Here is a 25739-nt window from a genome sequence, read left to right as displayed (position 1 = left end):
ATTTAATTACATGAACCTTTACACCGGCCGTGCGGGTATATCAACACAAACTAATTACAAGCAATTGGAGAAGTTCAGCAATTAATGCTCATTTTTATTGATTTATTTTTTCATCATCTTGGTCATACGAGAACAATTTTTTTAATCTTAATTTGCAAAATGACAAAGAGAAAAGCATATGATGTGACCCAATTTTACATTTAGCCAAAGGTTACTCACCAGTTAGTTACTCAGTGCTTGAGTATTTTTTCTATGAGCAAATTATTAATTATCTAGACTGCTACTTTTTTACTTTTGAATCATCTTAAGTAAAAAATGTGGCTACTCGACCCACTTCAATGCAATCAATTAATCACCATTTATATCTGTATATTTTCATATTCATTTGAGATCAAGTTAAGGAATATTATTCCACATGGATATCTCATAGTATATAATTTTTTTCCCTTTGCAATTGTTTAAAGGCTATGGTGTAAATAGCACAATTTTCCAATTCATTCTCTGAATTAATTCTTAACAGCCAATGAACAGCTTGTAAAAAGGGAGCTGCATTACAGTATATATATATATAAATACATACTGTATTTGTATATATATATTTTCATTTATTTACCATCTACTTTATTCCTAGAAACTGTTACGCCCACAGATAAAGTGCAGTGGAAATCATTAAAATGTTATTTCTTTTTGCCATGGCAGTTACGGTTGACTTTTGAAGGCATTCCTCACTAGGAATAATGAGTCTTTAAAAAAGAACGGCACCTGCAGCAGACAAGGCACATATATTATCCTCACCCACACAGCCAATCTTTTTCTTTCCCTCTAACTTTTTACACCTTGCATTGTTAAGGCCGAGTCTCCACGGAGCGCGTGTCAGAGCATTTTGTTGGCTTTAATAAGGCCCGCTGCCTTATTAAAGGGAAGGTTAATCCAGCGCTCGCTCTCCTTGTGCTGTACATGTTTGATTCAACTTGTTGCCACACTCTCATAATGAGGTCATTCAATGTCAACGGCGGAAATACATCTTTGGCTAAGATATCGAGATGATTCCGACCGGTGATGTCATCGAAAGACACGCGGACGGCCAAATGACCAACCGGTTTTTGGAGCAGCTATAAATATTCTTATTATCACGCCACGCTCATCAGTGTAAAGGGCAAAGTACAACTGGATGGTGAATTATATATCAATTGAAAAGGTCGTCTTGCTCAACACCTCTCTGAATCTTGAATTATGGGAGACAAGGAGAGAGGAGAATTTCTTCCACTTGAAATCTGAAAAGTCAACTCGCACGTGGTAACGCTCCTTCATCAGCTTGTGATTCTTTTGCGGCGATCTCGTCTTTTTCCTTCAGAGGACACTCGTGTGTTTGCGCTCTCCTTCTATGTCTGGTCTCATGTGGAAATCCATCCATCTTTCCCCTTGGCTCACCTGTCTCGCCAGGCGTCCCCTCCCTTTGCCTGTGTCTTACTCTTGTCCCCTACTGACAACACCATGATCAGCACCAGTCTGATGCTGTGAAGATGATTGCAGGCCTTTTAAGTGTTTATTATATTGCTATGGTAATTTGTGCCTACTTCAAGAGCTCAAGACAAAGGTAAGGACTGTAGTATTAAGTGGGCAATTAGTTATAAGGAGTTTTATAGGGATATATTTTGTTAATGGTTTTCCCTCGGCTCAAAACGCAAGTGTGTTATTGCCCTACATAAACACAGACACCTTCGGGTATTACAATAACGAGTGAAAGTAGTTAGTATGCCAAATTTGTTAGAAATTGATAACCTGCCTGCAATTCTTTGGTACAGAACCACAAATGCACGGAGATTCTTTTTTTTTTTCCTAGTCAGCTCATTGTTGTTTTTGTGTTGCATCACTCATGGCTCGAAGACTTTTGAAAAAGATTTTGGCAAAATGATGAAACCACTGTCTTTGTGAAGTATAAAAGGCTTTTGTCTCGTCGGGGGGTCGGCGTGGGAGCAGACTTCCATGAGGACAGCTGGAGGCGGTGCCAAATTCCTATTACCATTTTAATCAATGAACACAATAAATGATTGTGATTTTTTTTTTTTGTGTGTGTTGTGTTGAAGTTGATGCTCGATGGAATCGCCAACCACCAACTTAAACGATGCTGTGTTTTGAAATGCAAGCAAATTGACAAAAGTTAAAGTTGTACATGTATTTTGGGTGTTTTAGTTGATCCGTAGCATATGAAAAAATACCTTGTAATGATTGTGTCCATTTAGTTGAACAAGTTTTCAAGGTTTTGCCTTTTTGACCTCACATGTTCACAAAATAGACAGTAAAATGTGAGGGAAAGATCAGCCCTGAATTGGGTTAAATAATTTAGTTGATGGAAAAGATAATTAATGGGGAAAGAGTCAATAGGCAGCGTGGGCTGTAAAAGGCTACGTGGAAGGAGGGGCACAGGTTGAGTGGAGAAGATCTCATCTCAAGGCTATGAAAGATTTAACAGCAGAACACGACAGGAATGACAATTTGAAGTCTCCTAATTTTATGTGGAATTGAACTGCCCTCACTTTTTACATTGTGCTTTATGGACAACTTGTCACAGCCATGAAAAACGCAATATCTGGTTTTGCTGTTTTTACAGACTTTATAGCTCATATAAATCCTGCTTGATAAAAGTGCACGTTTTCATCTGTGAAACCAGACTAAAGCTGGCATTGATTCGAGCAGAACATCAAAACGTTTGGAAAATATTCGTAATAGAAGATGTATATGACAAAATTGATTCAGACATTGATTGTTTGATGAAGTCATTGGTGAGTTACGCCGAAGGGTGAAGGGGCTGCCTATCTATGAGATGCTCCAAAACAACAATATTTTTTTATTTACCACACAAGATTTCCCAATTTGCAGTGATGTTGCTGTTCAATATTTCCCCTAAAAATGTAGCATCAAAAATCCCAAAAATATAAGTTCAAAATTCTAGCCCCAATACTATCCGACACTCATTTAATGAGCAGCTGTTTTAAATTGTAAAAAGGCTCCACTTCACAATGTATGCAAACAGTCAAACGGTCGGTGTACTAATTTCTCTGCTTTCATTTTCTTGTTCAAGTATGTAAATCAGTAGAGCGCTGAACAAGAACCCATCAGCCTGGCAGCTGCTGTCAGTAGATGCACCGAGTAAATTATCTACTGAGCCATCAAACACAAACTATATATATATTTATATATATTTTTTTCATTCATTCTTCTGGTGGTAATCCCCACGGTGCCATCACTCTTCTATTCGCCAGTACACATGTCAGAATCAGAGCTCCTCCACAGAGCCAGGGTTTAGTACGCCAAGCTTGTCAGCGATTTCCAGAAGGAAGCATTCAAGGCTTTTGCTCGAAATTTGTAGGCTACTTGTTTATTTATTAGCGTCAAAGTCGCAGGTCCTCAGAGGCCAGTTGCCAGCTGTTGCATGCCGGCTTTGTTCCACCAAGACATGGAGAAATTCTGATCCCCTTGTTCGCTTGCCTGTCAATCTCAGCGCCGCTCTCCTTGCTGCCAATTATTTGTACTTTTTTATTTTTCGTGTTAAGGTCGATTTCTAAGCAGCTTTGTTTTCTATTTCAGGTTGAGTCAACGTTATTTTTAAAACGCTGATTCATAGATGTGAGTAAAGATTTTGTGCAAGACTGAAATCCATTTAGAAAGAAACATTTGCTTTGCTTTAGTGGGCCACAGATTTGGTTTGTCAAATCTGGCTGCCGAGCAGAGTTTTAGATTGATTGGTGACCCGTTCTGGGTTTGGTCGTCTGCCTTTTGCTCATCTGTGGCAGGCTCCACCTCCCCCAGTCTCCAGTCGTATTTGTTCAAAAAAAAAAAAAATAATCGATTGATGCCCTTCAATCACATCAGTGCAGATTCGAAACAAAAATGGACATTTGGAGGTCGTACACACTCACCTGCCCGTTCTTCTTGAGGTCAGCCCACATGCTTGTCCCATCCCCTCCTCGCATCAGGACGTGGTAGGTGAAGTAGTAGATGCCGGGCAGAGGGCAGGTGAACTTGCCCGTACTGGGCTCGTAGTAGTTCCCCACATTGGTCACCACGTCATCAAACTTCAGCACCTCGCTTCCTTCGTGTTGTTTCCGCAGGCCAGCGTAGAATGCGATCTTGGGGATGTACAAGGAAGGGCCATAGCCACCAGGCCCGGGCCCCGGCGGCCCAGGTGGACCGGGCTTCCCGGGCTCTCCGGGTGGGCCTTTAGGACCCGGGGGACCAGGAAGTCCTGGGTTTCCTCTAAAACCCTGTTTGCCCCTACGGTTTGCCAAGTCTGGGGGTTGAGGGGAGGAGCCAGTCAGCTCTCCTTGAGGGGGGGTGAAAGTGTCGCACACCATCTTGCAGCTCCCCAGCATCTCGTAATGCGTGCCCCCTCCTCCGGACGCCCCCCCTTTGGTGGTGTGGACCAGTAAGGGGATGGCCACCAGCAGGACCAGGACCATGGCCACGCCGACTCCAGCCCCAATTACGCGCTTCTTGCGGCTGAGGCGGGAGGCGGCCAGCGTGAGGAAGTCCTCCTCCCCCTTGGCTGGAATGGTTGTGCCGGCCAGGCTGAACTCTGGGTGGAACGTCACTAAAGGAATATTGCAAGCGTGTGCTTGTGTGCCGGACTGCTAAGATAGGGGCGTATTTTTTTTTTTTTTTTTTTTTTTAAACTTATGTCAGTACATTTACTCTCAATCTTTTCGTCTTTAGAAGACAATTTATGAACACTCTGCACTGACAAGACTTCCTGAATGGTTATTGTTTTGTTTCAGGCCACAATGTTCTCATGTGCTGAGGTGGAAGGATGTCTGTCAGGTGGGGTCTACAGTATTCCCACTGGGGTTCATCTCACCCACCACATTTGGGGGGGGGGGGGGGGGGGGGTGTGATGCTCACTTGACTGTCCGCTGGAAACTGACAAATACGTGCTCGTTTATTCCACCCAAATTGTTTTCTTTTGTACTTTGACTGGCAGTCACCGGTGTATCAGATCGAGATGGGATGTCGTCTTCTAGTTTTCCGGGTTAAATGTGAATCTACAGTTCATAAACACCCAGATTCGGAGGAACCAGGCAGTGCATGGGAAAATCTTTGTTTTGAAGCCGTTTTGGACATCACGGCAATCTTTATAATCTGCAGGGGGGGGGAACATTTTATACACACATTGATACTCAGTGAAAAAAGTAAATACTGCAATCACTTTCAATTCAAAGCCCTTCATATCATTTATTTGTGCATACAATCTATTTTTGTGTGTAGAATAAACATTTATTTTTCACCTTGAAAATATTCCATGCACTGATAGTCACGTGTGTTGTCTTTAATGAGTACATTTCTGTATTATACATCTAGAATCAATTTTATATTTTATACTTCACGAGATTCACTTTTATCAATCACAGTCGACAAACTCAGGTCGCTTAATGTCCAAATGAAAGAGTGCTGTAATTTTCATAAAGTTGGATGAATTTCAATCATGCGCTACAATTAAATAAAGTAGCAGTTATAAAGCGAAATAAAGAAAAACTCACCGTCGGTGTCCGTTCGTTTCCTCTAACATGAAGCAGGAATAAAAAAAGCTCCAAACGAGTGCGCCGACTGAAGTTGAGCTGCGATGCAAACTTGTGTTTTTTTTTTTAACTATTTAAAAAGAACTATGGCACGGCGGAAACGACAGGATGATTGTCACTTTAATGAGTGACTTAAATTCTGACAAGTTGACGAGACTTCCGCTGCAAAGCGAGCTTGCATGCAGAGCAACAGTTTCCTCACTTGTTGTATTTTCCGCGCGGCTCCTCTATCCTCCTCAGAATGCGCCTACGACTCCCTCCCATCTTTCTTCGTACCTCCCTTCTCCTCCATCACTCACTCACGCACGCGCGAATATGCACGCGCATACCCCCACATGTGACCTTTTCTGGATTCCGGAAAGTTTAATTAGAGCTCGTCTTGACATATAATTATGTAAAATATAATGACCCCCCCCCCCCCCCCCCCCAAAAAAAATGCAGAAGCTTTGATATCACTCGTGATGTTTGATATGAACAGATGATTTTTAAAGAAGACAAATGTAAAGAAAATGTTTCGGTTCTGTTGACATGACTTGGAAGTTTGACAGCCAGCCTTACTTAGCTTCTTTACAATTAAAGCATCAGCTACCTTTTAATTCTGTTGTTTAAGGTTTTTACCCACTTGAGAATTGTGAGGTGGATATATGCCAAGCACTCAGCAACTCATTCGATTTTTTTTTTTCATGTTGTAATCTACATAATGAATTAATTCTTCAAATACTTTACAAGTTTCTGTCTGATCCAAGGACAACATTATTGATTTTCTGTCCATGGCATTGCCTTTGAGGCTCTTCCCTAAAATATTTAATTTGTCAGAGTCAGTGAGCTGGGTTGAGAAAATGCATCATAACAGGCCACACATTTTTGTCTTTCAGATGCGCGTGGTGCCAGAAGTAGAATAATTCCTTCACTTTGTTGCTTTGAAATTTTGAGTTCACACAATTTTTTTTTCTTCAGTGTAGTTTCACCCATGTTGGAGCATTTTTGTTGTTGTGTTGTTGTTGTTGATTTTTTTAAAACGGGTTTTTCAGTTTCTTTAAGGACAATATCATTACAAGCAAAATCATGAGTCAAAGGCTTGCCACTCTCAGCATTCTAACAATCAATAATGAACTGGAAAAAAAAGAATTGCCAAGCAACAGCAGCAGATACACTGTTTAAAAAAAAAATGTGATGAAAACAAAATCTCAAGGCAACAAACTGGGACCAAATTTTAAGTCCACAAACGACTTGAATTTTTTTATTTTGGAACAAACAACTTGCTTGGTTTGTCGTGTTGGTTAGCAACATTGTAGCCGTAAATGTAAAGAATTGATATTTCAAAGTCAACATAAATGACTTTTTCTTTTACTGTGGCTAAGACTTTTCCCATTTCTTCTGAGAGTGGCAGACAGCAAGCCTAAAAAGCATCCAATGCTTAGTAAGCTGTAAAGGTTTTTTGTTTTGTTTGTTTTTTTCGGGTGTAGAAATCCTGTTATGTACTGTGAGATGAGGACACAGCACACAGCACACAACTTGTGAAAAGAAGATGCCTATGTTTATGTCGCTTTCAGACCTCGTTAGAGATGAAAGATAAATCGCTGTTGACACCCACCACCAGAGCGCCAACACCTTCCTCTCCCTTCCTTCCTTCCCTCTGGCTTCACAATTCATGAGAGACCTGAATAAAAAAAAGTGTAGCTTGTCAAATAGCGTATTGCTTTTATAACATTATCACAGTCCATCTAATCTGCCAGACTGTCATAGACAGGGATCAATTAGAAATGTTTCTACGGGTGTTTTTTTTTTTTTTGGCACCAGGAGCTCCAAGCATTTAGTCAGGTGGTAGCCCTCCGGGGTAAAAACTCGACTTCTATGTGCTGTCAGTTCTGCACCTCATTTATTCATTTCCCAACTTTACCAAGCAGGGATGCCTAGCAGATATTGAATATGGATCAATAGATCACTCTCCGGGATGCGTACTGTCAGCCGGCAGCGCCCCGAGGCATGTGCCGAGCCTCCGCTCACATTTGCATTGCAAGTTGCAAAAAAAAAGAAGCACTGCTGGTCTAAAAAGTGGCAAACTGTGTGCTCTGTATATTTTACAAAATGTGCAAATGGGAAGTCAAGAAGTGAAAATAAGTGAGTATGGTACAAGACTTATGGTTGCTTCTATGGGCAAATGTCTTCTTTATGTGCCTTCATGGCTTCCAACGTGAGTGCCTACATGCATACATATACGGACGCGCACATCATTTACTCGTGACTACGACACACTGGTGACACACACGGTGCCTCCCTGAATTTAAATGATTACTGCCGAGCTGGGAAGACAATTTAGAGGGAATGAGGTTTTTAGAACCCTATGAAATATTAACTAAGTCGATGAATATATAAGACGTGAGGTGATAAGATCGGTCCTCCACCGTTTTGCTTGTGATATATGATAACGTGTTGTGGTATATCATCCACGTATGAACTGCGAAGTTCTGCAAATGTTTGCACTAAGAAATACTTTCATATGCACTTTTTTAATGACTGAAATTTGACAAAATGATATTAATTGTCAGTCGGGATGCTGAAATCATCCTTGACTTTTTTGATGATGGAATTTTTAAGATGTGATCATATAACAGAAACGGGTCAAGGATTTATTGCTATCAAGGGGATGAGTGGGGAAGAAAATCACACGGAAAAGCCATCATGTTATCAAAGAGTTTTTCCATAGAATGGAATTTTCTGCGGAAGCAAGAAACAAACTGATCGCCAAGCTAGCGGCAGTGGAAAGGGCTCAACCTGACCTGCAATAGCACAGGTCAGAGAGTAAACATGGTGAAGCGAGCATAAGCCTCGCAAGGATGGAGCGGGTTGAGGCGGCAAGGCTAATAGAAATGTTGGGGTCAGAGAATCTCGATTGGCATCGGAACTGAAAAAGTTGCACGGGTTGCTCTTCTGTCCGTTTTTTTTTTTTTTTTAGGGCATCGGACGATATTTAAACGCATTGGTGTCAAACTCATTTTTGTTGCGGGCCGCATCGTCGTCATAGTTGCCTGTCAACCCAAATTATATAAAGTATTAACTACATCATAAATTGATGAATAACTAATTTTCTGAAACAATTAGATGTTCAAATATTTTTGAAAGATGACTGGTAAAGAAAATGCTAGCAATATCTTTATTGTTTTTAAAGTGAAAACAATTTGCAATTTTAGAACTGACATGAATTTGGTTTGTCTTTGCGGGCCACATAAAAAGATGTGGCGGCCCGTATCTGCCCCCCGGGCCTTGAGTTTGACACCGATGTTTAAATAGGTGTCGAGTCGTTCGAATTTGTCACATTATGTGGTAAAATCACAATAGGGCGGACACAGGCAACAAATTTTCAAGCTGGTTTAAATCAAGAAGAATCAAATTGACATGACCCTAACCCTAACCCTATTGCAGAAATTGCACAGCTCCTTTTGAAACCAAATATTGCCCGCCGCTCCTTATCAGCCATGAGAAGAATTGTTTGAATGTTTCGGACACTTAACCGTTATTGCGGAAGTTTTTCTGCGCAAACGCTCGCCGACGTCTCTCTGGCAAAACGTCTTCTGTTTGTGTGCAGACCTGATTAGAGGCCTTGATTGCGAGTGACAGTGTGCAGATTGAGTTGCACAGCCTCTCTAATTCTCTCTATTAATGAGTCGCTCTCCACACCACTGGGCCGGACCCCATCTATTAATCACAATTTGTCATCGATGTCGAGCTCCAAAATCGCCGCCCCCTTTCCTCTCCTCTCACCCCCTCCCAGCTACATTATCCTCCGTCTACCTGTCTCTTAGATTCCCATTCCATTCCATTCGTTTATCTCTTCCTGACTAACTTCCCCTCTACAGTGTCTGCACAATAGTCTCTTCTTAATTTGCGCCCCTTGCACCTGTTCCCTTTGCCAATGTTTTTACTTGCATCTCCATCCTCAGCTCTAACGCTCCTTTTTTCCCCACCCTGGCGTCTTGCTCCCCCGCCGCAGCATGGTGTGGCATACTGAGTGGGCCTTAGCCCTGAAATTCACATTTTAATTCTACACGCTCCCCAAGGTTAAGTAAGCATCCTCACAACGGTAAATAATGAATTATCGCTCAAATTCGTGTCAAGATTTGTACTTTGCAATTAAGTACTTTGCCAAAACCTTATGAAGAAAAACAATGCAGTGGTCAGAAAAGTCAGATGATTCTGCAATTGATGTGTTTCAAAATGATTGTAGTCAAAGTAGTTTCAAATAAACACTTTGTGTATATTGAATTTTCCGTTGTGGGTTAAAAATTCAAGGAAATAAAAAAACAGCTACTCTTAAACTCTAACTAGTGTGTGATAGAGAATGCATTTTACCAATTTAAAGTGGAAATAAAGTCAAATATTTTCTCCATAATTATATGTTCCATGCACCCCCACTCGTCTAAATACGGCATTCTGAATAATATCGCACGTGTGGAAGATGAAATAAACAGACGAATCCACTCGTTTTCATCCATCTCACTTGCTGATGATGAAAAATGACCAATCACGGCTCAACTTGCAAATTTTACATGACCAAAGTAGGAAAACAGTTTTTGGGGCTAAACTTCCCCATTAATGCTGAAGACTGCTATTTTCACAGATAAACAATACCATGTGCTTTTCCAAAAACCAAGTTTATTTCAAAATCAATGCACTTTTACTGAGATCTACAATTCAGAGGTCAAATCCAGAAAGTCAACTGCACATCCAAAACTGGCTCTGCATCATGTTCAGCAGCAATTCCAGATGGAGATATTTGTAATAAGATGTGGTTGCTTGATATGATGAGGTTTAATCAGATCCTCATTCTCATTCGTCAGGAGGTATCACCAAAGATAAGAAATCCAGCCTGGACTATTCCAACTGGTATCACCGCGCATGAATCTTTCCTGGACTTGCTCCTTTCGCGCTGCTTTGTAAATGCTCGTGGTCTTCTCAAAATCATATCTTCCAGTCACAGTGTAAGGAAAAAATGTCAAATATTCGTATGCTTGCCCAGACCTGCTCGATTTCCTTCAATTTCATGTCTGGGAATTCATATATAGGTGAGCACGCGTGTCGGCAGCCCAGACATGAATTTAATTTTCGTTTTTTTCCCCCATCCATTTGCTGTCTTCACCCGCTACTTTATTTTGTGTACTGCCAATTTGTCTTACTCCTTGTGCAAATTGACAGCTTGTCAACACATCATTGTCACATCATAGTGTACTATTTAGCGCAGGGAATGTTTTATTGCTCTGTTTCCACAACCACACAATGCTAAGTTTAAAATAATAATAATAATATGTTTGTTTACTATTAGAGAGACACAAACATTTCCCAGGGGCTCACCAAACACAAACTTAATCAGTCATGAACCATTTGAGTGCTCCCTTTACCTTTTATGCAATGGACTGTTCCATCTCCTTATTGTGCAAACTTGATTTGGGAAAATCTGTTGGCGATTTGTGAGGAAAATTAAGTACTTGAGTTTTTGGAATTGAGAGAGAAAGAGAGAGAGATGGGTGGGGGCTCATCTCGTCGGGATGACAGGGTCAACAGAGAGAGACGAGAAATGGGAGCGATAGTGAAGCAAGACATGGATGACCTTCTTTTAGCTCTTAAAGCATGCTGTTCAAGCCATGGCATCACTCAAAAGACAAGGAGACCTGCAGCGACATGAACATGACAGCTGCTGTCTGATATAGTGGACAATACTGTCTTGATAAACATACACTGCAATGACGCCTCGGCGTGACTACAGAAGCTTCTGATGGTTTGACGGTAGCTGAAATAAGGTCCGGTGACATCACACAGTGGTTTGGATTTGATCCCCTTGTGGCCATCTACAATCTTGTAGGTGAGTTACATTGGATGGAACTCAACAATACATTAGATTGAACTCAAAACTACCTCATTAAAAAAAAGACTACCTTTCTGCCATCTAAAGCTCGGTGTATTTAAACAGGAAACATTCGATAAGAATAACAGAAGCAGACAGCCGCCAGCTATTGATTAAAATATTTCAAATATCGCCGCAACTCAGATGACGCTAAATGTCAATGAAGAAAAATCATCTCATTGACGTCGTCTTTTTATCATGGACCGAAGCACTTTTAATGTCGAATGCAAACCAGAATTTGACCGAAAGGAAATATATGACATCACAGATTTTCTTTCTTAAAATTTGAAGGAAAATCTTTTTTCTTTGCCACAATTCCTTCCATTTTCCACTCATCCATTCCACCTTTGGAACTCAAACCGGCTAAAATTCGGCTTGGTCTCGGCTCTCGGTGTGAGTGAAATGTTGAGTATAACACCAAGTGAATAATTCATACAGGCTCTGACTCCATCCATGTGTTTTCAATAGTGAGTATAGACCGGGAAGCTATGAATCATTCATTAAACTATTAAACTCTTAACGTTGCCTGTTAATTAACCCTTATCCTCTTGCTGTCATGCGGATGGGGTCAGTGACTGGCCCGTGGCCCGAGCTTTCCAACCACCTGCTCACTCCTTCAGTCTTTCACATCCCAACTCACGTGGTTGCCACGGGAGCAAGGAAGGTGTCTGTGACTGTTTGTCTGCCTTAAGCAGCCAAGGTCAACTCAATTGTACGGTTTGAAATCCTAAAACTTGCAAGGCAATACTGTTGAGGAGATATTTGTTCCGAATATTTTTGAGAGCTGCGTTTTGTGTGTGCGCGAGCGATTTTTTTGTGTGTGTGTAATTGCCGTGACGAGACAAGATGTTGAGGAGTCGGCGATGCGTGTCGTCAGAGCGCTTGAACACTTCACAGACGGCCCGCAGAGAACAAGAGAGACAGAAGGCGGCGGAGGGATAAGAGGAAGAAGATAGAGAAGCAGATGAGTGAAGAAACAATGGATATTCTTTAAATGCCACTTCAACTTCACATGGATATCAAACCTTGATGCGGCACAATTTAATAAGGAAAAAAACTAATTTCCAAAAGAACATCACCGACATGACTGACCTGATGCGCTGAAAACATTTTGTTCGGCCACAGAAGCACAGAAATTTGGTTAGCAGCTGTTAAAAGTGTAGTTCGTAACATAATCCATGTTAAAGTAATGTAACTGGATTACTTTTAATTAGTTTTGGATTACTCACAATAGAAAGCGGGCATATAGATGATTGTTGTTTTTTTTTTAAGATCTCAATTTCTACGACATAATATACTCTTAATTTAAAATACTTTTTTTTTTAGAATTGACGTATTTCGCACCATTTTACATTTTATTAGAAAAGAGATGGATTTTAACCCAATGGGAGTTTTGTCTTCACTAAGGCTCAATGTTAAGTGTGTTGTTGACAAGACTAGAGTCAGTGGGGGGGGGGGAGAGAGAGCGAGAGAAAGAGAGAGAGAGAGAGAGAGAGAGAGAGAGAGAGAGAGAGAGAGAGTCTGATGGCGATGGGGTGACAGGCAGTGACGGTGGCTACACGACGTAACCTTTCGAGTGGAGCCACAGGAGCATGACGGCCAGACTCGAAGGTAACAGAGAAGGAGACAGCACGAGCTGCTCGGGGCTTGGGGCTTATTAGCAGAAGAAGCAAAAAAGTCGACAGGAAAGGGAGATGGGAGCGTATTTGTGTCAAATGCACTTCTGTATGTTTGCGTCGTTGTGTCTCCGAACAAGGTAAATGGAGTGGCATCATGCAAACAAAACAAAACCAAAACAAAAATGAAGAAAATACAAGTTGATGCAACACAAGAGTTACAATGTGGTACTACTTTCCTATTATTTATCCTACAACGATCTTATAACTCAGTGCAACTCATGTTTTTCCAAATTCCCACCGAGACTTAATTACACGAGACTTAATCATTCGTCTGAAGCTAATTAGTCATTTTATACGTAGATCCAAGCAAACAACCTCTACAAATGACGTGCCTTGCTAGCTGTCTACATTTATTGCACGTGATACGAATGAGTTTCCCTGTATAACATTTCTCTCATTAAAATTTCTGTCCCATCAAGGAGACCTGGTGAATAATTTATGGGCGAATGTCGGTAGAGCCTCCAACTGAGGTCCTGGGTGAGACGTTCTAAGCTTTCTTGAATCACTGGAGTGCCAATATTGTCCACCAGCTAAGCCCTCCAAGTTCATTCGCACTGACAGTCAACACACACACATGCAATACACATGTGCCTACAGTATACATAAGGGAGGAATACACTCATACATCATGATGCACATTATTAGCATTTAAATGTTCCCATTTGTATCCCACTTGGTCTAGGTTTGGTGGAGGGACAATTTTGTATTATAAAATCTCCGTTGTGTCAAAAAAAAAAAAAATCACATTTAGGGCTCCTTGTGAACATAACTTTTTTTTTTACCTGAACAACAAAAGAAAGATATAATAGACTTTCCCCGCATATTGCTGTTAATTTAGACAGCATCCAAACTTCCCTTAAAGGCAGAAATCAGCATTAAAAAATGAAGATGACAGCTCAGAATTGAAAAAAAAAAAAAAGCACTGACACAGTTGATCAGAATCCCTAAAACTTGATATTTAACTACCAGAATTATTCATATTGTGATATATTCAGATATATTCCTCTAATGAACTACAAGCTTGTTTGTAATATCACCCACAGGAATTTCAATTTTAATGTTATGCTTTAAAACATGAAGCTGGCTGACATCTTGGGATTCATACACAAATTAATGCAGTTAAATACAAATTTCTTTTACACAATTTGTATTCGTGTATGGTAGGGACGCTCAGACATACACAAACACACACGTGTGTGCGCGCACACACACACACACACACACACACACACACACACACACACACACACACACACACACACACACACACACACTGGATTGAGGCCTGCGACTATAACAAGCGCTGCTGTCTGCCTCAGTCGTCTCCCAGGCTTTGGAGGAGGATGGTGAGGAATGTTAAGAAACCAGGGGAAGCCAACCATATACTCTCACTGCAGGATGGGGGTGCAGAGGAGGGACTTGAACGCACCACACAACTCTCTCCTGCATCCATTCAGTCTGTAGAGACTCAAAACAGTCAGGCAAGCAGTGGAGCATCTCTACTGTTTTACTCATTTTGTTGATTTCTCTTTTTGACATTGTTCTCCCCCTGCATGCTTTTCTGGTTATTTGAAGGATAGATAGATAGATGGATATATGTATATAGATGGATAGACGGACAGACTGTCAGAAAGATGGATGGATAGATAGATAGAAGGATTGAATTAAAGAAAGGAGGCTGAGAGTAATGTTGTGGGTTGTAGTTATGGATGCAACACTGTGTGTCCCGTTGTTAATGAGGCCCGGCGAGCTTGTTTTTAATGAATTGGTGAAAAGGTGATGCTGGAACTGCTGTGTGTGTGTGTGTGTGTGTGTGTGTGTGTGTGTGTGTGTGTGTGTGTGTGTGTGTGTTGACATTCTCTCATTTAAGCCCCCAGGCAGACTATCACGTTGTCTGATATTGATCCAGCATATCTTTTTTTTTTTTTTTTGTCAATGTCATTATATATAGCATATTTATTCTTGTACAGTTGCTTTTCTCACATGTGCTTAGCATTTATAGCGGTTGTACAATTTGAAGTCATTTTGGTGCTTTTGGAGAAATTCTCATCTCGGAATCATAAATTGTTTTTTTGAGATTTGTATTCTTTATCAATTGGATCTTGCATTATAGTACACGATTATGAATCTAGACGTGTGCAGTCCTCACAGATGCCACTCCTGCTTGCTGTCACCAAGTTAAATGGTTTCTTAACATCCCGGGGGGGCTTTTTGCATTTCCCCTCCTCTCCGTGTCATTCCCTTCCACTTGCTGGGCGGGGCAGCAAAGCTCAGTGGACCACAACAGACCTTGTCTATTTCTATCCCCTTCCAGCCTTGGCCCTATTTGATGACACGTGAGAGCTCCCGGGACCACGGCTGCGACCTCCTCAGTCAACGCTCATGGCCCAGATTGACAGCTGTCAATCAAAGTCTGAGCTAGCCTGTGACCAGGGGGAACAATTATGGACAGTTTGCATTGTTGTTGTTAGTGTGTTTGCTTATGCTCATCATTTAGAAATGTCAGAGCTGTCTCATTTTTTTTTCCCCCCACCACTTTTGATTTCTCCAAAATAAAACTCTAAAATCATTCTGTTATAAAATATGTTCAAGATATGTTTCTCAAACTTCAAATATCCATTTTTTTTCTTATTTTGCACTTGGAACTGAGCATGTTTACTACATAACCAAAGCCAACTCATTTAATGGCATCATTTGTGTGTCGGCAACTAAAGACAACATGTTTCTTTGTGTTGTTGTTAGTGGCGGAAAGGCAGAGTGAGCTTTTCTTTGTTGTACCGACGCAGGGACTTTCATTGTTGATCTGTGTTTATTGTTATCTGCTGCTAGCAAACCACTAATGACATAACGTCCACATCAAACCCATCTTCTCACTGCATACTGCAACTTTGCAGATGTAATGGCCATCAGAGTGAGCTATGAGGTGGGAGCTAAAAAGAAAAAAATAACAGCAAAAGACAAGAAATACATGATTTTTGTTTCAAAGATATTCCTTCAACCTATTTGACCACATACGGATTTGTGTCAATCCGATTTGTAACAGTAATTATTTTCCATATAGTACAAGTCTGTACAGTGAAACATTTGAACCGTTCAACTTTAAATGAAATGAAATGAGATTTCAAGGTAGAACCCTTGAACTCAAACAAAACTGAGGTCATTCCATGATATTGACGTTATCATGCTACGAAGACCGTTAGCTAACACTAATCAGTGCTAACTTTGCACTAAGTAATTGAAGAAACTCAATAAACTGCAGAAACCTAACAATTTGTAAAAAAAATATATATATAGAGATTAAAAACCTAATTTCCTAGAGTCAGTCCACTTTTACAGAACAAAATAATCATACTCCGTGGCTTCATCATTGATGTTCACTTAACTAAAACACATCAACTCAGATATATTAGCTTTGTTTCTCATTGATAAACACATTCATTTGCTGAAATCAGCTGTCTGTATCATTTAGAGAGAATACAATTCAGTGATTTATGTGACTGCAAATAAACATCAATAAGTCTTACAGGAAATGTTTCATTAATTAGTCATGTCTTAATTGGCCTTAAATGCCATTAGTGTGTGTGCTTACCCTGCCTTCATTATCAACTGTGATCTGGTTCAACTTTTGCACACACACAATTTGTGTTTTTCTGCAAACCCATGCCAATGCACTGGCTGACTCATCTTTGATCAGTGGGGCTTGGCATTGGTTGGGGATGGGGTAGCTCGAGGTGAGGCGGCGGGTGCGGGGGCTCGAACCTCCCACTGCTACTGATGAAGACGAATGAGCTAACAAGACATGACGGAATTGCTTTTGGAAAAGGGAGGGGGGACCCAATGCAGTGGCGTGATGTTGCGTTGAGGGCGGCTGAAGGAGCAGGTTGATTTATCACTCCAGTGGCAGATAACCGTCTGCCCCCCCCCCTCCTTATTCCCGAAAACCCAACCTGCCTTATTCACTGTGACCCTTTGGTCTTTAATTAAATCCCCCGACCGCCTCCATCGTCCCATCCACATCCTTATTACAAGAGTCACGCTACGTATGATACAGACAACAATATACATAATTGGGGGAGGGGGGGGCAAAGGGTTGGTCGCTGAAATGTCCAAAATGTCACAACCGTGTTGATTTTACATTCCATTACCACCAAGGAGAGTTGGGAGGAAATTCAGAGAAGGGAGGAGAGTAATGAAGCTGGGGAGCTGAAGGTCAAAAGAAGAAGGGGAGAAAAAGTGATGAAATGGAGGAGAGGAGGAAAACGGGCTGATTAAGAATATGTACATAATGTGGGGGGGGGGGGGGGGGGGCGGTATCAGGGATGACAAATTGAGAAACAGTGCAATCCTTCGAGAGAGGAGGAGGAGGGGTAAAGACATATTAAATGGTATAGGAGGGCCAGGGAGTGAGATGAGGCCTCTTGATGAATTCATAAAAGACCCGCATAAGGGAAAAACATGCAGATAATATATTTCGGGAAAACGTGCAGCGTTATCAGACAGAAAACATCGCATCACCTATTAGCCAATTACAACGAGATTGCTTTGCAGATGAGCTTGTTAACTTTGAAATAAATGTGTAATGTCAATACAAGAGTGGAGAGATAAGATATTTCTTTCGTGATTCTTGGCAGAGAAGCAACGTTGGAGGGAGGGGAAGAGTTCACCCCTCACCATTAATCACTGCAGTGCCATTGGCTCTCTGAAATATCAGCCTATTAAAACATTCATTGAGCTGATTAAACTGCAATAAAACCTGGCAACATTTGCAACGACACTTTCTGTGAGTGATTTATTAGAGGAAAAGGCTTTGTATGCGCTTCCCCAATGTCGATAAACACCAAGATGGCCGCCAGCTGACAGATCTGCAACATACAATATTATGCACATTAGTCATCAATTAACATGAAGGTATTTTGATTTGATTGCCGTTTCTTTTATGACTCTTTCCCCATTTCAAATGACACATTTCAGTCTTTTTGGACTCCCTCGGGTCATCTTGTTCCTTTTTTTGGAAAAAACTAACTCATGTCATTTCAAAATGCCTTTTAGAAATGAAAGAGACAAAAGATAACCATATGACAATTTAACGTAGCACATAGAATAAAACATACCCCAGTGGAGATGTGCTGTCAGTCAGCTAGTGAGAAGCGTGTATGATTATGTAACAAGAGCTGTCTGTTTCACTTGGTGATCTTGACAGGTTTAGTAGGATTCTGATAACTGGAGCAGAAAGAAGGTCAGATTGTACCAAAATCCAGTTCACATTTCACTGCATTAGCTGAGCTAGAAAAGTTCCATGTAGAACTGATGTCATATTGATCCATATGGTTTATTACAGGCTGTGCAAGTGTTAACACTGTCCAGGAAGACAGGAGGGGTGATTATCTGGAAATGGCCTTATTGATCGCTTCGGGGCTGTGCCTCGAGAGAGGACTGCATGTCCCTCAACGTGCCTGGGCTTGGATAGATGTGACTTAAAAAAAAAAAAACAAGGTAAAAACCCAAGCTGAGATGTGTGTTTATGATCGTCTTTTTGTCTACAGGGACTTAAGTGGTTATCATCCTGAAGGGATAAGGAATTGGAAGCTCCTTAAAGGATGTTTGCTGAAAAGGTACCATTTTGTTGACTGTACTAGATGTTTGAATTGGTATAATAATCCTTGTTAGGGCAAAACTGGACTTTTTATTCTGAAGTGATACTGAGTTGTGTGAGGCTGAGGGAAATTTCTCGATAAATTTACATTCATGGGATGTATCGATGTGGTAGGTAGTATTGAAGTTTAAAAACCTTTCTATATTCGAGTACATTTTTAGCAGCCAGTACTTAACTTGAGCATTTAAATTGTGATTTTGGAATCAAAATAAATTGTCATGTATATTGAAAATGTCAGCATGAAAAAAGCAAAAAAAGAAAAATTGTCTGATCTCATTGAGCACCTCTGATTTGACTTCTATGAAACTTCTGTGCCTGAGGAAAAACAATCAAGGTATGACTGACTTATGCCAAGCTATCAAAAATAAAAGCACTTCATATAACAGAGTAAATTTTCGTTTTTACTTTTGCACATGAAGTGCATTTCAGTGTGTACTTAATTTTTTTTCAAATAAAATTTTACTTCATGAAAGTATCTATATTCTTCTTATAAATCACGCGTGTATACTTTCACCACCTCCGTGCGTCATCTGCTAAATTTCTCAGGTTGCTTTGTTTCTCCATCCCACTGAGGAGTGCCTTCTTTGTTTTCCACCACTGCAATCTGTTTCGAATGAAAAGACTCCAAAACCAATCAGTCACCAATCAATCTCAGAATGAAAAAGTGATTACTTATAAATATTTAATGCAGCGTCTAACAAGCGTTAAGATTCAAACATGGCAATAGTTGTCCAAAACTTACCACTGTACTTGTTTTTGCTGCCCCCAAGTGGTCAAAATGTTTTGGGGATTTTTGGGGGGATTTTTTTTTTTTCCTTCATTAAAAAATGTTCACTATTTTTTTTTGCGATGCTGTCTGTATCAATTTATGATAAAAATTCGCGTGTCAATATCATTTTCAGTTTTATCCTTTAATTATGAATAATTACTGTATTTTTGCACAAGATAGATTGGCAAAAATTGCTGAACTAATTGACATATTTGCGAGGCAGGAATTTTCAAGTAAATGCAAGTCTCTCTGTTTTGTTTTATTATTCATTTCTGATGTCACACTTACTGTTGGAATTCTTTCCTCACATGCAACTTTACTTCAGTGAGTCCATCTCGGTAGTAAACATCATTTATGAGACGTGACAATGAAGTGTTCAAAATAACTCTTGTCGTCGACACCGTATTTGTGGTTCTGAAAATAACCTCACTGCATCCCCTCGGATCCCCTCCTCGGATTTAATGTTTTAAAAATACACAACATGACGAGAATGACTGGCTTAAAATGTGTGTGTCGAAATGTGTTGGCAATTATGCCTGCCTCATCGTATGTCAAGTTGTGCAAGCGTCGCGAATGCTATTACGGTCTGAGTTCGATTTGAGAGGCTCCTTGTGCAGAAGGTCTGCAGGGCTTGTCACTGCGAAGAACCTTCTTCCTCGGCCGTATTCAGCTCCAATACAATGGCGGAACATATTTCGGCTGACCCCGCCAAGATGGGGAAGGGTCGGGCGATTGCAGTGCTGACCTCGGGCGGTGATGCCCAGGGTAAGTGCTGGGCTTTCAATGTTTGGACAAAGTCAGAAGTTGAGACTAGAGAATAGAAAAAAATTAAAAAGATGTCAACATATATCTGTCCAACAATGGAACCTGCTATAAGCAATTCAAACAAAAGATGATGCTTGTGGAAATCGACTTCCACTACTTGTTTTTTTTTGCGAGATATCTGAACTATTTGAAATTGTTTTCCTTGAGTTACTAAAATTGCATTTTATTTTGCAATGTTAATTTGAGATAAATGAATTGTTCAGGTCCACTTCCATCTGCAGAATTTCTCCTGCTCATCTCCCTGTGACACAGGATCTATTTTACTCACTAATTATAGAATCATGACCTCTCTGTCATGTGTTATTAAATCTCTGAAGTAAAGTGAGTGAGCGACGCCACACTTTTCTGTTCTTGTTTGTAACATAAGGCAAGATACTCTTGGCACATGCAATGTCAGTCTATCCACCTCTTGCCCTTTAAGTGACCCCTGAGTAATGACGGTGCAGCAACTGCTTTCCCTCTAGGTTTCTTCATTTCTATAAAGTTAAAAAAAAAAAAAAAAAAAGCTTGTCACAGAAAAAGTCAAACTTGGCTTGTTAGATAATAGACTATACATGAAAAATATCCATCTATCTAGTTTTGATAGCGCTTGTCCTCATAAGGGTCACAGGTGACACTTTGAGAAAGAGGCCCAAAGTAATATTTTGCATGGTACTGTAATTTTGCAATATATTGTACTTTGTATAAAACTAAATAATATTGATTCCACAATTACTATTTACAAGATGGTGTTTTTTTTTTTCTTCACAATTCTGTTAAAACAACTTTAATGAACATGACTGTGTTCTCCAGGCATGAATGCAGCTGTGAGGGCCACAGTTCGAATGGGAATATACACCGGAGCCAAAGTCTTCTTTGTCCATGAGGTAATGTCATTGATTAGGGTTCAAATTTAGAACCCATATAGGCCACGACTTTTCTGAAAAGGCTATTTAGCCAGGAATGAGACCCTAAAACAAGTCCATGGCAATAATGTGCTGGCTCTCTCTGTTTATTGACAGGGCTATCAGGGCCTGGTAGATGGTGGAGACAACATTCGTCCTGCTACGTGGGAGAGTGTGTCCATGATGTTGCAGCTGGTGAGAAGAAAAACAAAAGGCTACTTTTAAAGACCCTGTAAAGTGATTGTAGTCATTTGTTTCTCAATGCATTTGGGCTTTGTAATAATAACAAATCATTTTACCAATATACACCATGCAGTTAGCTAGCAAGCTGGGCTGGAAAATGCATTGTGGTGGCACGTGGAGCTCGTTGATGTTTTGGATTCTCATTTCATGTATTTATTTTTTTTTCATTCAAATTTGGCAGGCTTATTAACAACGGTCTTCAACAAAGAATTTATTTTCATTTGACAAAGATTTTAAATACAAGCGTACAAATTGTATCTATATTTAACCTGTGACCATCAGGTCACAATGACACTCTAACCTTTAGGTCAGTAATTCTAGCAACACCCCCCCGACGGTTTAAATGTGTATGTCAATGAGATTGGCATTTAAATGCCAGGGTTCATTAGACAGCCAAAGTCACCGCTTTGAATGAGCCTCTGCCTCTCCACCTCCTTGACCATGATACGTTCCTCAGGGTGGAACTGTGATTGGCAGTGCCCGTTGTCAGGACTTCCGTACCAAGGAGGGTCGTACCAAAGCGGCTTACAACCTGGTCAAGTTGGGCATCACCAACTTGTGCGTCATTGGAGGTGATGGCAGTCTCACAGGTGCCAACCAATTCAGAACTGAGTGGAGTGAGCTCCTAGCTGATTTAATCAAAGCTGGTGAGGATTTATGATTTCCAAATGGATATTCTCAAAAGTTGTCGATGTTTAAAAACATTTGAGACCATGATTATTTTCAACCTGTCCTCAGGGAAGATCACAGCAGATGAAGCAAAGCAATCCTCGCATCTCAATATTGTCGGAATGGTGGGCTCCATTGACAATGACTTCTGCGGCACTGACATGACCATCGGTACAGACTCCGCCCTGCATCGCATCATGGAGATAGTGGATGCAATTGCCACCACGGCACAGAGGTGGACATTCACAAAGATATAATGCAACACGTCAGAAAAGTTCATTCTCTAACTTAATTCTATCCTTTATGCAGTCACCAGAGGACATTCATCCTGGAAGTGATGGGCAGACATTGTGGGTGAGTCAAGAACTTGTGTGATGATCATGGTGAAAACTTGGAAGTCAGTCGGTGTTTCTACAAACGAGACCTAAACTTTTAACCTTTGACTTACAGTTACCTAGCTTTGGTGACAGCTCTGGCATGTGCTGCTGACTGGGTATTCATTCCAGAGATGCCCCCAGAGAAGAACTGGGAGGAGCATCTGTGCAGACGATTGACTCAGGTAAATTTGAGGTTTTTTTTTTTTTTTGCAACAAATGAACAATTCCTGGTGAACTATTATCTTCTTTTTCTCTTAGCAAAGGCAGCTTGGCAACCGTTTGCATATTATCATCGTAGCAGAAGGCGCAATAGACCTCAATGGCCAGCCCATCAGCTGTGAGTATGTCAGAGAGGTCAGTGATATCATATTTTTACGATACATATTTTTGTTAGAAATATACAACTGTTCACGAATCCCAAACATTTCTGTCCAGTTGGTGACAAAAAAGCTTGGCTTCGACACCCGTACCACCGTATTGGGCCATGTCCAGAGAGGAGGAACCCCCTCCGCCTTTGACAGAATCCTGGTATTTTTTCATGACTTAAAATATTGATATAAAATATTTTTGGGGTTTCTTTAAGTCTGCTCTGTGATCAATCAGGCCAGCAGGATGGGTATGCAGGCAGTGATGGCCCTGTTAGAAGCCACACCCAATACTCCTGCAAGTGTGGTCAGCTTGTCGGGAAACATGGCTGTCAGACTGCCTCTGATGGAGTGTGTGCAAGTGGTATGTCGTACAAAATATTTACACAACAAGCGTTATATGAAACACTTGGCTGCGTAACAGTATATGTTGCCGGACATTTTTAGACAAAGGATGTCACCAAAGCAATGACTGAAAAAAGGTTTGAAGATGCAGTGAATCTTAGAGGAAAGTGAGTCATCCGCTTTTATGCTTCTACATTTGCAAAAGGTTGAATTTACTTTGTAATATTCATGTAACCTTTTGAGAATAGAAGCTTTGAGAACAACTGGAACGCCTACAAAATGCTGTCGCACATTCATCCTCCAGATACAAAGGTAAGATGTGATTTTTGATATGACTCACTTGAGATTGCATATCTGACAAATGTTTCTGTGAATTTCCACCCACCAGAGCAATGTCAACATAGCCGTTTTAAATGTGGGAGCACCGTGCGCTGGAATGAATGCTGCAGTTCGTTCCGTCGTCAGAACCGGCCTCCTCCAAGGTCACCAAATGCTGGCCGTGCATGATGGATTTGACGGTTTCGCTCATGGGCAGGTAATTTGAGGTTACACACCTATAGTGTTATGAATGCATGACCTAAACACAACGCAGTATATATTTCCGATGATTTGAGCCAATGTGCTTTCCTTACGCAGATCGAGCCTATTGGTTGGACCGGAGTGGCCGGGTGGATTGGAAAGGGTGGCTCGCTCCTCGGTACCAAGAGGTGAAACGGTTCCAAAACTTACATATTGAATGCACAACCCTGATTATTCCCTTTTTTTTTTTTTGTGAAGATCCCTGCCAAATAAATTCATCAAGGAGATAAGCCAGAACATCTCAAAGTTCAACATTCACGGAATTGTCCTTATCGGCGGCTTTGAGGTAGGTTGAGCAGTGTGGTTATTCTACTAAATGCTGCCTGGAATGAACCATAAAAGTTAGAAACAACTTGTGTGCAATAATAAAAGTTATTTTTCACACGTTTTGTTCTCCACGTAGGCATTTGTTGGGGGACTGGAGATGGTGGAGGCCAGACAGAACTATGAGGAATTTTGTATCCCTTTTGTCATCATTCCTGCTACCGTCTCCAACAATGTTCCTGGTTCCGCCTTCAGTATAGGAGCGGACACTGCTCTTAACACCATAACCTCGGTCTACATTTTTTTTTCTCCTCACATAAAAACTGCCGGCAAATATTTAACAATGTTATAATGTCCCTCTCCTTTTTATATTTATTCCTTCTAGTCATGTGACCTGATCAAGCAATCGGCAGCCGGTACCAAGCGAAGAGTATTCATCGTTGAGACCATGGGAGGATATTGTGGATACCTGGCAACCATGGCTGGCTTAGCATCTGGAGCTGATAATGCGTATATCTTTGAGGAGCCTTTTGGAATTAAGGACCTGAAGGTCTGAGTAGAAGGAATATATACTATATAGTATAAAAACATTATGACTATCAGGAAAAAAAGACATTGAGTCTTATGAATTACAGTCATTTTTATTTCTCAACTTGCTCATAGATGAATGTGGAGCATCTGACGGAGAAGATGAAGACAACAGTAAAGAGAGGACTTGTTCTGAGGTTTGAATGAAATCCCCCCCAAAAAATCCCTCTTCAAAGGGTTTACTGCCCTTCTTTTTCCCCCCCAGAAATGAGAAATGCAATGAAAACTACACCACGGATGTTCTCTTCAATCTGTACTCTGAAGAAGGAAAGGGTATATTTGACTGTAGGAAGAATGTTCTTGGACATATGCAGCAGGTATGGCATTCTTAGTTTATTGTCAATTTATGAGTACAGCAGAAACAGTTGTTTGTGTTTTAGGGTGGAACCCCCAGCCCCTTTGATCGGAATTTTGCCACCAAGATGGGCATCAAGTCTATCCTATGGTTGACGGAAAAAATGAAGGAACACTCCCGACATGGTGAGGACTGAAAGACAAAATGCTAAAAATAAGGATTGGTGCTTGATGTTGTCCTTGTGCTAATATGTGTGTGTGAAACTTCAAATCTCCAGGTCGAATCTTCGCCAATTCTCATGATACCGCATGCGTGTTGGGAATGAAGAAGAGGTCTTTGATTTTCCAGCCTCTGACGGAGCTGAAAGAACACGTTGACTTCGAGTAAGACATTTTATTGTTTCAGTTTGAATACTGAAAAGGAATTTTCTAATTTCCCACTTTTTTCTTTTCTTCCGCAGACATCGTATTCCGAAAGAACAATGGTGGATGAGGCTGAGGCCCGTCTTAAAAATCCTGGCCAAGTATGACACCCGCCTGGACACTTCCAACATAGCTGAAATGGAACATGTCATTCAAAAGAAAAGTTCTTAAGTAGTTTTTGCATGTAGTTATTCATGCCATCAGAACTCCATGTGACTGTTGTGTTAGCTGTAGCTCTCAAAAGCTGCGGCAAAAAACCCCAAACAAAAACATGATGATGAAATGAAAATAAAGAGAGCAATAAATGATC

General features: G+C 40.7%; 2 protein-coding genes across 5 annotated transcripts in view; one reads left to right on the top strand and one right to left on the bottom strand.

Moving 5' to 3' along the window:
• c1ql4b (complement component 1, q subcomponent-like 4b) overlaps window positions 1-5797 on the bottom strand; it is an 11811-nt gene extending 6014 nt beyond the window's left edge. The window contains exons 1-2 of the mRNA XM_085924118.1: window positions 5535-5797; window positions 3921-5136 (exon numbers count right to left, since the gene is read on the bottom strand). Coding sequence (XP_085780244.1) covers window positions 3921-4460 — 540 coding nt within the window. The 5' untranslated portion in view covers window positions 4461-5136; window positions 5535-5797. The remainder of the gene's footprint in view (window positions 1-3920; window positions 5137-5534) is intronic.
• The window catches only part of pfkmb (phosphofructokinase, muscle b), a 27166-nt gene extending 1427 nt beyond the window's left edge, over window positions 1-25739 (top strand). Inside the window, exons 2-23 of one of the 4 annotated variants that reach the window (XM_085924117.1) lie at window positions 18695-18763; window positions 21191-21264; window positions 21400-21477; window positions 21983-22172; window positions 22264-22429; window positions 22504-22548; window positions 22645-22753; window positions 22830-22925; window positions 23007-23099; window positions 23175-23300; window positions 23384-23448; window positions 23530-23593; window positions 23670-23816; window positions 23918-23988; window positions 24059-24146; window positions 24264-24416; window positions 24510-24674; window positions 24788-24849; window positions 24918-25029; window positions 25093-25192; window positions 25285-25390; window positions 25468-25739. In XM_085924117.1, the coding sequence (XP_085780243.1) occupies window positions 21193-21264; window positions 21400-21477; window positions 21983-22172; window positions 22264-22429; window positions 22504-22548; window positions 22645-22753; window positions 22830-22925; window positions 23007-23099; window positions 23175-23300; window positions 23384-23448; window positions 23530-23593; window positions 23670-23816; window positions 23918-23988; window positions 24059-24146; window positions 24264-24416; window positions 24510-24674; window positions 24788-24849; window positions 24918-25029; window positions 25093-25192; window positions 25285-25390; window positions 25468-25600 (2241 nt within the window). In that variant the 5' untranslated portion in view covers window positions 18695-18763; window positions 21191-21192 and the 3' untranslated portion in view covers window positions 25601-25739. Of the gene's footprint in view, window positions 1-18694; window positions 18764-20195; window positions 20339-21190; window positions 21265-21399; window positions 21478-21982; window positions 22173-22263; window positions 22430-22503; window positions 22549-22644; window positions 22754-22829; window positions 23100-23174; window positions 23301-23383; window positions 23449-23529; window positions 23594-23669; window positions 23817-23917; window positions 23989-24058; window positions 24147-24263; window positions 24417-24509; window positions 24675-24787; window positions 24850-24917; window positions 25030-25092; window positions 25193-25284; window positions 25391-25467 lie in introns of those variants that run through there. The other 3 variants (XM_085924115.1, XM_085924116.1, XM_085924114.1) reach the window with 3 other exon arrangements.

The sequence above is a fragment of the Syngnathus leptorhynchus genome, chromosome 11, assembly GCF_054491065.1.
Source record: "Syngnathus leptorhynchus isolate UIUO chromosome 11, UIUO_Slep, whole genome shotgun sequence".
Lineage (NCBI taxonomy): Eukaryota > Metazoa > Chordata > Actinopteri > Syngnathiformes > Syngnathidae > Syngnathus > Syngnathus leptorhynchus.
Note: the sequence above shows the minus strand (reverse complement) of the source record. Positions and strands in the feature narration are given on the sequence as shown.